Raw genomic sequence first — 13,693 nt, 5'->3', positions numbered from 1 at the left:
AAATATTACTTTATTTAAATACATTAAAGCAACTACGCAAGACAAAGACTTCTTCTTGATGTGAAAGAAACCCAACTCCATCACTCTCAAACTGAGCAATACTTAAGCTCTCACTACTTAAGACTGAATTTGGACTTTCATTCCATGTTACCTCTTCAAAATATGCACACCTCACAAACCCCTGAGCATGTCACAACAGGCATGTGGCACTTTTCAGGACTCAGGTCACAATCTCCCTTTACCACATGTCTTCTGCCTCTTCATCCAAGGATCCTAAGGTGTGTGCCCCAGAACAGCAGCTGAGGTTGTGGGCAATACTGCTGGGCACTCATTAGAAACACAGATTGTCACATACTCTGGGAGTAGGGCCCAGCAATCTGTGTTTCCAAAAGCCCTCCAGGCAATCCTAATGCACTAAACTTTAAGAATCACCGTATTCCTCCATTTTTGGCAAACAGTTACTCCTATTAAGAGAAGTTCTGAGCCCAGCTGGGTGTCCCTATATTATCTGTTACTTGAGACCGATAGACTGAAATCGTCTCCCACAGCCTGGGTGCTCTGTGATGGGCTCAGATGTGCACACCTTGTTTTTAAAGGTTCTTCTCTAATAACGGGAATTTCTTACTTCAAGGTACTAATTGTCTTTTAAATGTTTCTGTTAATTTTCAGACGGTAATCACCTACCGAGATGGGAGTATTCTGAGCTACAATGTCAGTGATTGCAAGGAGCTCACTGAACATTCAAAGGTATAGCCAATATGCACTATTTTTCCAGTGATCCAAACACTTGGACACCAAACTCACAGAGCCCTGGGGAAAATGCAACCTGATGTTGTAATATTATGAAAGATCATGGGAAAGCATGTTGTAAAGTTCAAGCTCTACCCACACCTGGAGGTCACAAAGGGTCAACCTGTTGACTGAAAGGAATTTTTGTGGTATCCATAAATTTTTTAAAAAAGTTTTTTAAACTAGTTGATACCATTCTTTTTTCAATGGGAGAGCCCACATTTTCAAAGAGCAGATTTCTGGTTTCTCTTGAAAATGAGTCGGTGTGACCACACAGGCCCACGTCCGCACATGGTATACATTATCTGTATTGAAACTGAGAGGTGGCGTCTGCTCCCCAGGCCCTCACGATTTCCCACCCGTCGATGCCCCCTCGTTTATGTTACATGCTGGCCCCCGGAGCGTTTTGCCTTTGCAACCCCTGCCCACTATAAACAATCCTCTTTATTGGTATCACTCTCCTCACACATGGGACACTGTCGGCAGTTACTATACTCATCTGAAATTGCCCAGCTTGGCACTAATGTTGACGTGAATAGACTTCATCTTTAGCTCTAGGTGTCCATTTTTCTGTGTATAGGTGCATGCGTTATGATTTGTTGATTCACTTCTTGTAAATAGAACACTTTTGCTGGGAGGGTGAGGTTCTGTAGCCCTGCTCTGAGCATTTCCCATTAAATCTCTCAAATAACCCTCACAGCAATCCCATGAGGCGGGTAAGGTCATTATCCCATCTGACAGATGGAAAGTGAGAGATAGCAAGGTCATAGAGATACCACTAGGACAGCCAGGACTTGTGCCAAGGCTTGTGGACCCCAGAATCTATGCTCATGAACTTGCACTGCCAGCCCAGGGAACCACCATCTCCAGGTATCAATGCCCACCTTCTGTCTCAGCCAATGTCATACCACAGGATGACCCACCCACTCTTATTGCAAATTGATGACATCTCCAAAAGGGATCAGTGATACAATGTGGGTAGTTCAAAGGACCAACAGCAGGGGTCCCAGCAGCATTAAGTAGCCCCAAAGAAATGTAGAAGTGCCTCTACTGAGCCCCAGTTTTCCCTTAAATATTGACAGACCATAACCCACAAGTCCCCTGATTGGCTTTTTAAAGGTGACTGCTATATTTCTCAGAACACTTGCCGGAAAAGCTGCTCTTGATCCCAAGAGGCAATGCCTGAACTACTCAGGAAGCACAAAACAGTGGCTGGAGAGGTGTGTGACCTTTGTGAATGTTTGTGCAAGGCCTGACTCAGCACTGCTAGACCCGCCAATGACTCCAAACGGGCCCAAAGTGTCAACTACCTGCTGGGTGGCCCTGCAGGCTCAGTCAGGGTGAACCCTCCCTCAGCCCCAATGTTCCAAACAACCTATTTTTTTTTGGCCTTAACTTGGAATTTTAGAAGCAGGGCATCATCTGTGTCTCTGAGATGGAAAATAACAAATGAGGGACCAGCATCTTCAATTTTCCAGTCCTTTGCCGCTGCCAACCACTGACCCAGATTTACAAGGCACATGTTAAGGGGGCAGTCCCCTTAAGTATTGGCATTTTTGTTACGGTAGGCTTGGGTTTAAGTCTCTAAACCCTATGAGGGATCCCTGACCTGGGAAGCTGGCCTGGGCTGGATCCCATGCCAATCAAAGCCAGGACTTTCGCCCAGGCCTTTTGGAGGCCAGTCTCAGAGGCAGGGGTAAAACGCAGGAAGATTGGCCTCCTTGGCCCCTGGTCCCCGACTCCTCCAACCTTGGTTCCCAAGGCCGTCTCTGTTCAAGGCAAGAAGAAGCATTGAGAGATGAATCCAAGCACACATCAAAAGTATTTCTCTGCAAAGCGCAGGGCAGAGCCCAGCCTATGCCATCCACCTACACACAGGCCTTCTCTACACAGAAAAGGGGATCAGGTGGAGCCACAGGCCCACTGACTGTATTCTCGGGGTCAGGGTTCCAGGAGGAAGAAGGCCCCAAGGTGAGACTCAAAAGGAGGCAGATTCCATAGAGGCAAATCCAGGCCGCCCATATACCTCCAAGCTCACCCGTCTCCTCCCCCTTCCCTCCGAGAACCCTAGCTCCGGAGGATCCCACGGCAGCTCCAGCCCCTACCAGCACGCTCACCTGAGGCCAGATTGGCCGCTGACATGGGGGACCGAGAGTCAGGAGAGCCTGGACTTAATACGATTCTTGCGCATCTCACTGTGTAAGCTTGGATGTTCACTTCCGCACGTTCAACTATAAAGTGGACATAAGGAGGCCTGCCCGAACAGTTCAGGATTAAGGTCATAGGTGTGGGTTTTTTAAAACTGTAAAGTGCTGTGCAAATGCAAAATATCACTTTTATTATTCCATAGAGTGCTTTCTTATTAAATGACACAATTCCCTAAAGACCACGTGTAGGTGAGACTGGCATTTCCTGTTTCAGCGCATCTGAACACACTCAGGTTGGTCCTGGTGCCGGCCCGAGGCCTTGTCCATATGGCTCTGAGCACTTCTGCCCCAGACCACCTCTATAACCTTCACACATGCCCAAGGAGGACTCTCTTTTCTTGGCTCTGCAGACATCACAACATCTTTCCCCAAAGCTGGTTTCCACTGAGACCCAGGGGCCTCTTCCCCAAGGGAATGTTACTCAATGAGGCACAGCTTTCATCGGACATTTCCATGCACCAAAACTCAGCTTGGAAGACTCTCAGAAGGATGTGGGCCTCCGGGTTTGTCTTGGACTTTCCTAGTGCTACTGAGTCAGTCTGTGTCTCTCCCACCAGCCCACACTGAGGCTGCTGGAAACACCCGCATGACGAGCTCGTGGGCGAATTGTGAGACGCTGCCGCCAGCCTGGGGTAACGGTTAATATAAGGCCTCCAGTGCCCTGCAGTGTGGGTTCAAATCCTGCCTTTGACACTCTCCGTTAATGTTGGGCTCTTCATCTATAAAACACGGATAATGTAGTTCTCCCCACCTCATCAGCTCATTATCAGGATTATAGTGCATAACATCTTCAAACGTACTTTAGTCTTATTACTGAGTTTGTACCATTAGCTACTAACTTAACTTCACACTTTGGGCTTTTTCTGTCTCACACTAACTATTCCAAATAAACCATAAAGAAACTAGCCGCCAGACAATTAGGTCAATGCCTTCTGCTAACTGGGAAGGTTACAATGTTATGTTATATTTTGTTTCACCCCAGCTCCCCGTGTATGCGCATCAGCGCTCCTAGCACTGTCCAGTAATTGCTGACATGTAAGGTTAAAAAGAAAGTGTGTCATGCAGTGCCTTGCTGAATAATGCTCCGTAAGGGGCAGTTGTACGCTTAGCCCCTGGAAGTACCACTCGCATTCATTCTGCTACAGAGGCATGTTTCTGTCTCCTGAAATTACAGCGTCGGGAGTGTCCCTGGAGATGAAAGGAGCACCTGGGAGTGGGGACAGTGGTCAAAGATGGACTTTGTGCCGCTTTTGGCAGGAAATGGAATGAGATTCACTTTTGCTCACTGAGGGGTCTCTGGACTCAACTGGAAGATTCCATTACAGAACCAGAGTTTCTGAGCATTTCATGCCCTTCCGGTGATCATAGGACAAGGATCCTGAGTCATAAGAACCTTTCAGAACTTAAGTGTGCCAAGGGTCCGATCTTCCCTCTGGCAGCGGAGACTTGGGGACATGGCCGTTTTGGTGACGCCAGTGCATCCCAGAGGAAACATCTGTACGTGCATGCTGAGCGAATCCTCAAGTGACGTCTCCGCACCTGTGTCTGAAGCTACTAGCGGATGTGAGGCCGGGCAGAACTCTAGCCTTCAGTGACTTAAAGAAAAGGATAAAAAAGGCTATTCAGACACTTTCCCCTTCAGACATGTTGCCTCCGACTGCCCCCCCCCCCCCCCCGCTCCAGGACAAGGCAGAAGCGCAGACAAAAACTGGGGGCTCTGCCTCAACTCCATGGGCAGCTGTGAGCCAGGTACTTCACCTGCATCACACTTAAATCTTACGATCGGTCCTTGAGGCAGAGCTCACGAGTCCCGTTTATACATGAAGGAACTGAGACCAGGCTAAAGACTGCCCGAGACCCTACTGCGTGGGGTCCCAGTCTCTCTGCTCTGCCCCCTGGAGAGGAGCCCAAGCTGGGGAAGAGGTGAGGACTCGTTCGGAGAGCCTTCAGGAGTGCTAGGCTCTGCAGGTGGGTTTGTGAGCTCCTCAGGGGCTCCCGAAAACTCTAAGAAAGTGGAAGAGAGAAGCAGGGTTTGCTGAATTTGGAGAGTGTGCTCTAAGCCAAAGCATGACTAGAAGGAATTACTGACGTGGTCACAAGCTCCCCATTCCCACTCCCCATCTCATATTCATTCTCTCTCTCTCTCTCTCTCTCTCACTCTTGCTCTTGCTCTCTCTCCCTCCCTCCCCCTCTGTCTCCCTCTCTCTTTCTCTCTCTCTCTCACACACACAGCGATTTCACTGTTACAAAACCTGCACTGACAATAACATATACATATATTCATTGAGGCTGATACCTTCAAGAGATCCGCACCTTCCCAGGTACAAAGGACAAACTCAATTCCATAACAAAGCAAGCACGCGTGTTTGTGTTTATTCTTTTCGCACACTGACGAGCATTCCAAAAGTCTGTCTGGATCTTTCTTGGCCCCTGCTGGGATACCCAACCCCACTGGGAAAGGGGCGGCCCCTGTGTTAGCCGCTACTGGCTCCCTGATCAGAAAGCAAGTCCTTTCACGAAGCTCAGCTGTTCCTCGGGCATCCAGTCAAGCTGGCCATGCAAGGGCAGAAACTGTGACAACTGTTGGAGACCTCCGGCAGCAGCGTCTGGGAGCAACCGAACGTTCTCGGGAGTCGCCACTTCCCGGACGGGTGAAGCAGCCTATTATTCAGTTTATATAAAACCCCCACCAGCTCCATGGTACCAATAACTGAATATCCCCATTCTTATCAAGGTCCCGACAACTGGCCACACTGCCTGGCCACTGACTTGAGAAACCACACACAACTTCATTAACCATCGAAAGACACAGGCACAAAGGGAAGGGGAGAGAAGAGAAAAGACAGCCTTCCTGAGTGCTGAGGACCAGAGCTCAAAGATTGCTCAACAGGCAAAGCGCAGTATTTCCCTCTAGCAAACTCCCCCTAAGTCTCTAAGACGTTCAACATTTGAAGAGTTTGATAAAAAGGGTCTCGGAGCCACGGAGACCACATCAAATGCTTCTTTTAGAAAGAAGGGCCTGTGTGCCTTTTTCCCAACAAAGAATCCGTCCAAAGGATTTCAAACACACACACACACACACACACACACACACTGTAACATGCTTTGCTTCCAAAATATTACACACTCTTTCTCCAACAAATTTATATGTGTTTCCAAGGAACTCCTGCACCAAAAAGAAAAAAAAAAGTACTTAAGTAGAAAAATGTCTGGTGATTCTTGTATGCCAATATGTTAACAGACCTTCTCTTTTAATTGTTATTATTTCATATAGCAGCAGTAATCATTCCCTCCTCTGCAAAGGAAATATATAATCCAGCTGTGGTGGCTCCAGTAAAAATACCACATCTGTGGATCATTGGCAGCCCTGTGGAAGCTCGCTCAAATCTAGGCAGTCTGCGAGAGGTTTTTTTTTTTTTTTTAACCAAAATACAGATGGGTACACTTTTCTAAAAGTACATATAAACTTTGCCAAAACTGGTTGCTCCTTTGTGTGCTGAAAATAGGTTTTTAGATTATCCACACCCATTGCAAAGAGGTTCTCTTGGAATATCATTGCCAGGACCCAGATGTGCTAAGAAGTCCCCAGACCCCTCCAGCGCCGAGGCTTGCGCCAGTGCCCTTGTCAATATCAAGAAGAACAGGGAAAATGAACGCTCCTGGTTGGTTTCAGGGAGAAGCTTCTACCGCGTGGCTGGCAGTGGAGCTGACTGCTGGTTTTCCACTTAGCAGAGAAACGTTTCCGCAGAGGGGATGGCAGCCACGGATGCCTCCGTTCTCCAGGGTATGAAGTCAGAGGTATTACTGAGCACTGGGTGATAATATTCCAGGAGTCACAGCCTGCCCCCCAACTCTCCCTAACCAAGCGTCTGTTTAGTCTTCCCCCAAAGCCCAGTAGCAAGCATCTTATTTCTAAGCCAATTTTCCACAGTCAAATCCCCAGCCCAAAGCGAGCCCTGGGGGTTTCTGTACAAGACTTGTAGAAGAAAAAGCAGCATAGCTGAGCCTTGACAGACTAACATCCCCACAACACATGCCCCGTGGGCTACTGTGCTGGAATGTCGGTGGCCCGAAGCACTCGGGTCCCTTCGCATCCCAGACAATAGAGCAAGAAAAATAAAATGAAAGTGGACTTACAGCTATGGCTTGCAGCCTTTCCTTGTGCAATTCCGCCTCTGCCATCCTGGAGAAGGGCACACAGGGAGAGGAAAGAAAAAAGAAAAACAAATGTACGCTGTAGTCACTCAAGGAAATTGATGGGCACCCCGGGGGGCTTTGCTAGAACCCGGGGAGAGAGCGGGACAGCTGGGATCCGCTCAGGGGATTGCGGGCAGAGCTGTGCGCGCGGCTGGCTTGCCCGCCTGGCTGGCCCGGGCTCAGCCTCTGGCCCCCGCCCGCCCGGCCGCCTGGCTGCGCCCCAGCGCCGCCGCTAACTGCATCTCCCTGCCGCCGCCGCCGGCCGCGCTAGTTGGGAACGTGGGCCGTGGGCAGCCGCTGGGAGGGCTCGTTCTCCGCCCTGACGTCTTTGCGCCTGGCTCCGCCCCTGGGGTGTGTGGGACTCCGGGCCGCAGTCCGGGCTGCGGCCCCCAGCGGTTCTAGACCGCCAGGAGACGTGGGAGCTGTCGCAGTGGGGAGGGAGTGGGTGGTCCCCAAGGTGCCGACAGCAGGGCGCGTGCGGGTGGGCACCTGGAGCTCAGAGCTCAGTGCGCTGCTAGGGCGCACGGCTGGCGCGCCTGGGTGGACACGCGCTCTGTGGGGCGTGAGCAAGACGAGGCGGCGCCTCCAGGGAGCAGATGCCAGCCAAAGGGCCTCTGGTGGGGCCAGGGTGGGGTGGGGGGGATCCGAGCACTTGCCCTTATCTACCAGCTGTGGCCGCTGAGTCTTCTAGTCGCCTTCTAGCTCATGCCAGATGCTTGGGCTCCACGTGGGGACATTTCCAATAGGGAAGGGCTGCCTGGCCTTAGACGGCCGGGTCCTCAAATATCAAGGCCGCTGGCCGAGGTATAACTCAAAACAGACCTCTGTGAGGCCAAAAGTGTTTGTAGTCCCGGGTGCTCAGCTCAGCTGGGTTAGACAACTTATTAAATAGCTGCAAAACCTCCGGCGACTCAACCGCTCCGAACCTGTTTTCTCATCAGAAAAATGGAGGATCACAATAGTAATCCCCACATAGTTGTCAGCAATGAATGAGATAAAGTCTATAAAGGTGCTTTGTAAAGGGCAATCTGTTCTACCACCACCCTGCGACACTCTGGGCTGAAGTTCTTTGAGGGTCTGTATTTCGACAGTCTCCTGAAGGAAAAGTAGCTCCTGGTTACAGAGATACGTCACCTCTTCTTTACGGAAACGGACGACAGGGCTAGAGCGCATTTTTTTGTGACAGGCCCCGAGCAGGATGTGAGCGATGAGCAAGGCCAGTCCAAGGGGAAATAAATGCTAAAAATCAGAAGAAATACTTCTTAACATGCAGGAGGGGCTGCTAGAATCTGTAACATTTATAAGCAGGCTCTCTTCCAAAAAGTCAAATAAACACGGAAAATAAAAACAAGAAAAACCACCCAATGTGCCCTTTTAAGGTCCTTGATGCTTCTCTAAATGCAGGACTTAAGACAGCATTTGAAAAGGTATGCACGTGAAATTTCCCCAAGTCTCTTTCCCGGGCAGATTGTTACAACTCAACAAAAATGGCCTTTTCAACTTGTGTACAGAGGTTATACTGGTCCCTTGATGAGCGGTTACTACCTCCCCGAAGACTGAAGCAGTTACCAAACCAATTTTACTGACGGATCGTTTTCTCTTCGTTTATACACCGGGGATAGGTGGGGCCGTTCGTGTCATAAAGCCAAGCCAGCCCCCGACTCGATAATCCCACTCCAATATACCCGAGCTTCTGCTTCTGGCTCAGGCCCATCACTGTCTTCACACCGTTCATTTTCTCTTCACTTCCAACACCAGCTCACACTCGAACAAAATCGTTACTTCTTCAGCAGAGTGACTGCTACCCAACACAAGTAGAAACTATCAGGATGTTGAAAGTGGGGCCCGCGACTCAGCCAGGGTCACAGAGCTGGGGTGGACACTCAGCCCAGCCTCGGCAGAGCCCGTGTTCTGAACACTGAGAGGAGCACCACAATGGGAATGAGTTGATGTCCCTCAGCTGTACGCTTAAGTGTGGTTTGATAGGTATATTTTATGTGACAAATATTTTACAATACATTTTTTTCAAAGGAATCACAGAAGAGGAGATGGGGTGGGAGAAGGACCTGGGCACCCTTTTTAAAGGTGACCTTCTAGAAGGATCTGAACCTTGGGAGAGAAGAATCAGGATTCATGACCCATATCTGGGTGCCATTCACTCTGAGGTTATAGCTAAAGAAATGAGAATGGCTGGAGGGAGAACATAGAACGAGAAGGGGAGAAAGCCCAGCTGAGGAGTCCAAGAAAGTATCACCTGAGAAGTAGAAGGAAAAAAATAGGAAGGGTTTTCAACAGGGTCAGATGCTTCTGAGAGGTCAAGGACACTAACTAAGAAGAGGTCATTGGCTCAGCCAGTCTGGAAGCCATGGGTGACCTTGGGAGAGCAGTGCACGTGTGGAGGGTGAACCTGGAAGCAATTACAGAGTTGAGAACGAGCGGAAGGTGGGGAAGAAGCAACTACGCATACAAAACACTCCTTTCAAATCTTTGGCTATGAAGAAGGAAGGGGTGGGTGGCAAGGTGTACAGCAAGGTGGTCTATGGGAAGCAGGGTCAAGTTGAGGACTGTTAGATCAGGTGAGATTTGAATGTTTCAGGGCCAAAGGGAATTAGGCATCATGCCTAATAAGGTCAAAGACATAGTCACAGGGAAGATAAGTATTAGATAGGTCTCAGATTAGACCAAAGAGCATCCAGGTGGCCAGTTTGGCCTTAGAAAGAAAAAATAACAAAGTAGGGCAGGAGGACAGAGTGGGTGAAGATAAGAAGAAATTTTAAGTTGAAGGAGAGAGAAGTTGATAGTAAGTGTGCATTAGCTGGCCTAGATTTCCCAGCTAATGGAAGGGCCACTGGTTGACTGGTGGTATAATGGCGGGGGAATTCAGAAAGATAGAAATGGTTTGTAAAGAAGCTGTGGGACATGGGAGGAAACCGAAACATGTTTGACAACCAGAAGTATGCATCAGAATCTCCTGGGGCACATGTCTCTGAATGCATGCACGGAATTAAATTTCTATGGGGTGAGGAAGGGTTAGGGGTTCAGAACCATTGTACTAAACTGAGTTTACTAGAAATAGACAAAAGACTCTTGACCAATCAATCGTGTGTCCTTTCTCAGTGGTTTTTAAATAGTTGAGATATTAACCAGCTAAGACCCATGATATGCAGTGAATGTGTTTACTCCGTATTGAGGGTTGTCGAAGTATAAGTATGGCACAGAGTCAAAGGAGACTTTTGGCCAGCTGGAAGTATAGCGGACTCTTTTGTAAATTTTGGCTGCCTAACTTGTGCATCCCTCCCCGTCTTTGGGGAATTCCCATACTGCAAGCCGTAGCGAGAGTCAGAGGCATCCCTCAGGGAAGCCGGGAAATGCCAGACGCTTGCATCCCCAGACCCCCGAAACCTCTGACATGGCCGGCAGTCTGGGCTCAGTCAGGCGTGTGCACCTGTCAAGGGTCTTGAAGACACGGCATTAGAGAATTCTTTTGGGCTGGTCGCTCGCCTTTGGTCCTGCCTGTGGCCCAAGCCTCCTTCTCTAGCCTTCCCAGCTGTTCTGTGGGCTACTTTAATGCACTTTCAGTTCATGCCTTCTCTGCTCCTACCCACTGGAATGAGTTTCTGTTGCTCGGACTAAGAATCTTAAGTGAAACGGAGGCCTGGGGAGGCACGTGAAATGAATGGCTGATGCCAAAGAGCGGAGGGAAAACATTTTCTCTTCTTCCAGCACTTCCTCCCCTCAAATCTCTAATTTTAGCATTTTAGAATCATTGAATCCATGACACATACAGATATTTAAACCCAACATTTGACATTGCTTTTGCCCACTTCTGTTGTTTAGCTTCTCCTACACCAGACGTTAGGCTACAGCTTGGTATTCCAAAGAAGCCATAGTCCAGTGTTAATATCGGTGACGTTTTGCCCTCCATGCATTTAAAATCTGGAAAGATCTAGTACAATAGTGCATGATGCACAAAACAAATCACTGGTTCGTGCTGGGACACAGATTGTGTTGCATAAGCACTACCTGTACTGTTGAATGGTTTTTCAGCTAGATGCTGCTTTGCACAGCATTGCGTGGAGAGAATACAGAATGCTAGATTTGCAAAATGGATGTTTTGTTAACAAAAATTTCAAACTCTGTTTCAGGGTATGAGTCCGTTGGGAACCACAAATGACCGCGGCCCACTCCCCTGTGGGGAAAACAGGAGCTCTATAAGCTGACAGGGAGAAGACTTGCCAAAGCCCATTGAGTGAGTAAACACTAAAGGCTTGTTGAGTGGCAGCGAAGAGCGTTCAAATTCCATAGCCACTTGAAGCTTCCCTTTGACGAAGTAATTTTAAAAGGAACACCAGCATCCTCTAACGTGTTTGTGTTTTGTATTAGCTCTCTTTTGCCCAGGACCTTGTAGAATGTGTGGTCATTCGAAACACATGCGACGGCTGCACAGAATTAAAAGGAAGGGAACAGCGCTTGGAGCCCTTCTGGCCCCTGTGGTTGTGAACAATTTGGGAAAGTTGATGGGATTTCAAGTATGTGCTGTTTTTAACGATGGGGCTCAAATGATAGGTTCACACAGGGAGTGCCCCTGGTACAAGAAGACAGAGAAGTATAAGAACACTGCACCAGCGGAGGCAGTCAGCTAGGCTGGGTGACACACAAGCTGCGTGTTGACTGAGGTCTCTGCGTGGCAGATTCAATATGAGCAACTAGGAATCTACCTGGAAATGAGCGTAAGCATTTCCATGTGAGGGGTTCCTTTTCTCTGGGTTAGCTTTGGCAGCGTCAGCGGACCGACTCCTGAGCCACAGAGGAATGGAGGTGTTATGAGGAGTGTTAGGAATTATAGCTGGATGCTGAGCGATCGTTCTTCATCTACTTGCTGCGGCATTCAGATGTTGGTTCATAATAGTCTTGCCATTGACAAAAGTTTTGAAACGTGGGATTAGGAAGTGAGAGGTGGGTGTGGCCCGGGAGAAAGGCTTGAGCACCGAAGACCAGTCAGAATCCAGCCCTTAGACTTACCAACGGCACCGCCTCAAATCCTTTTAGACTCATTTCCCTCATCTTTAATGTGGGATAATAACTCTAGCCTCATTGGGATATTGGGATAAATCAGAATAACAGGTATAAAATGCTTGAGAGTGGGTCATAATTACTCGTCCCAATTATTGCTTCATTGCAAATGTCATGGACCAAACTGAGTGACTTGATTTTACCCACCCTTTTATGTAGGCTTTTTTTTCTTTTTAATGAGCTTTCAGCACTCTTAAAGTTCTTCACATTAGTGAGTACTTCTGTCTTCTCACCTTTTAAAAGGGAAGATTCTGCTCTGTGTCATTAACTGTCTAGAAATTTGTTCACCAGACTCCCTTTTTTTAATGATTCATACACTCCTACAATCTTATCTGTTGGAGTGGATCAATTTAGTAATTATCAATAAGAAGGAATGAGAAGAGACTCATAAGAGGAGCTAGATTAAGTCCTAGGAATCGATGGAAAAGAAAGCTTAATGTTGGAGTGTTTAGGAGGAGAGAGATATACCTACATATTAAAACTGCTGGTTGGTGCAGTCCATTCTCCGTGTGGGTGTGAATTCGCTACAAAGCCACAGAGCCTTCGGGAAGGCCAGTCTGGTTCTCTAATGCCAGTGGACACAATCGGGTCATCAGCTTCTCAGAGAGCTTAGGGGGCAGTCTCGTTTGCCTCAATACAATGACCATGATGTGCCCCGTCAGCTTGGAATCCCTTGATGTAGCGTGGCCATCAACATTTTCATTGTTAGCCATGGTTTGATAATGCCACACACATTCTGCAAGTCAGCACAGCTGACAAGAGAGAGATTTCCTGCGGGGTTGGGGGCAGACGGACAGTGGCCTATCAACTAAATCCCGTGTGCCCTGCTCATTGGGGAATGAATAGTGAAATTGGAAAGTCTAGCTTCAGCTCCTTCCACCTATGGATGCTGAGCTCTTAGCATCCATATCGATGCCCTTTGGGGTGTCCAGGGTCTTCATAGTCCATGTCCACCCTCCAAACACTGGTCAAATGGACCCAATTCAAGTTTAGCCCCTCTGAGTCTGTATCATTGAGAGGTAACAGTCTTAAAAATTGCTTCTAATAAGTAACCCTCTCAGCTGGGGCCTCGTGGGCAAATTGCCTTTTCCAGAAGGAGCTCAAAGTAGAGCAGGAAGAGCACAAGACAAAAATCTCAATTCTAGGTCCTAACTCTGCCACTTACTGTGTGACCTCAGACAAGTCACTTAACCACTCTGAGCTAAGGTTTTCTATTTATAAACCAGGAATAGGCATAACTAACTTCTCCAAAGATTCTTAGGATTAAAGGAACTCATGAGTGAGAAAGTGCTTTGAGAACTATAAACTCTCTGTGTGCTTGGAAAACTACAGTGAAAGGGATGACTTCAAAGTGAGGGCCTCAGGGAGATGCTGGCAGGTCAGCCGGGAAGTGTCAGGAGGACCGCACAAAGGTCTGCAGCACCCAC

The 13,693-nt window shown here is 48.3% G+C and overlaps 1 protein-coding gene across 7 annotated transcripts in view; it reads right to left on the bottom strand.

The window, feature by feature from the left end:
* PALM2AKAP2 (PALM2 and AKAP2 fusion) overlaps positions 1 to 13,693 on the bottom strand; it is a 411,865-nt gene that overhangs the window by 303,278 nt on the left and 94,894 nt on the right. For 6 of the 7 annotated variants that reach the window (XM_036022040.1, XM_036022031.1, XM_036022034.1 and 3 more), the window contains exon 2: positions 7,134 to 7,179. In XM_036022040.1, the coding sequence (XP_035877933.1) occupies positions 7,134 to 7,179 (46 nt within the window). Of the gene's footprint in view, positions 1 to 7,133; positions 7,180 to 7,682; positions 7,699 to 13,693 lie in introns of those variants that run through there. The other variant, XM_036022032.1, reaches the window with a different exon arrangement.

This window comes from Phyllostomus discolor, chromosome 3 (assembly GCF_004126475.2).
Source record: "Phyllostomus discolor isolate MPI-MPIP mPhyDis1 chromosome 3, mPhyDis1.pri.v3, whole genome shotgun sequence".
Lineage (NCBI taxonomy): Eukaryota > Metazoa > Chordata > Mammalia > Chiroptera > Phyllostomidae > Phyllostomus > Phyllostomus discolor.
The sequence above is the reverse complement of the archived record's forward strand: the minus strand, read 5'-3'. Positions and strand labels throughout refer to the sequence as shown.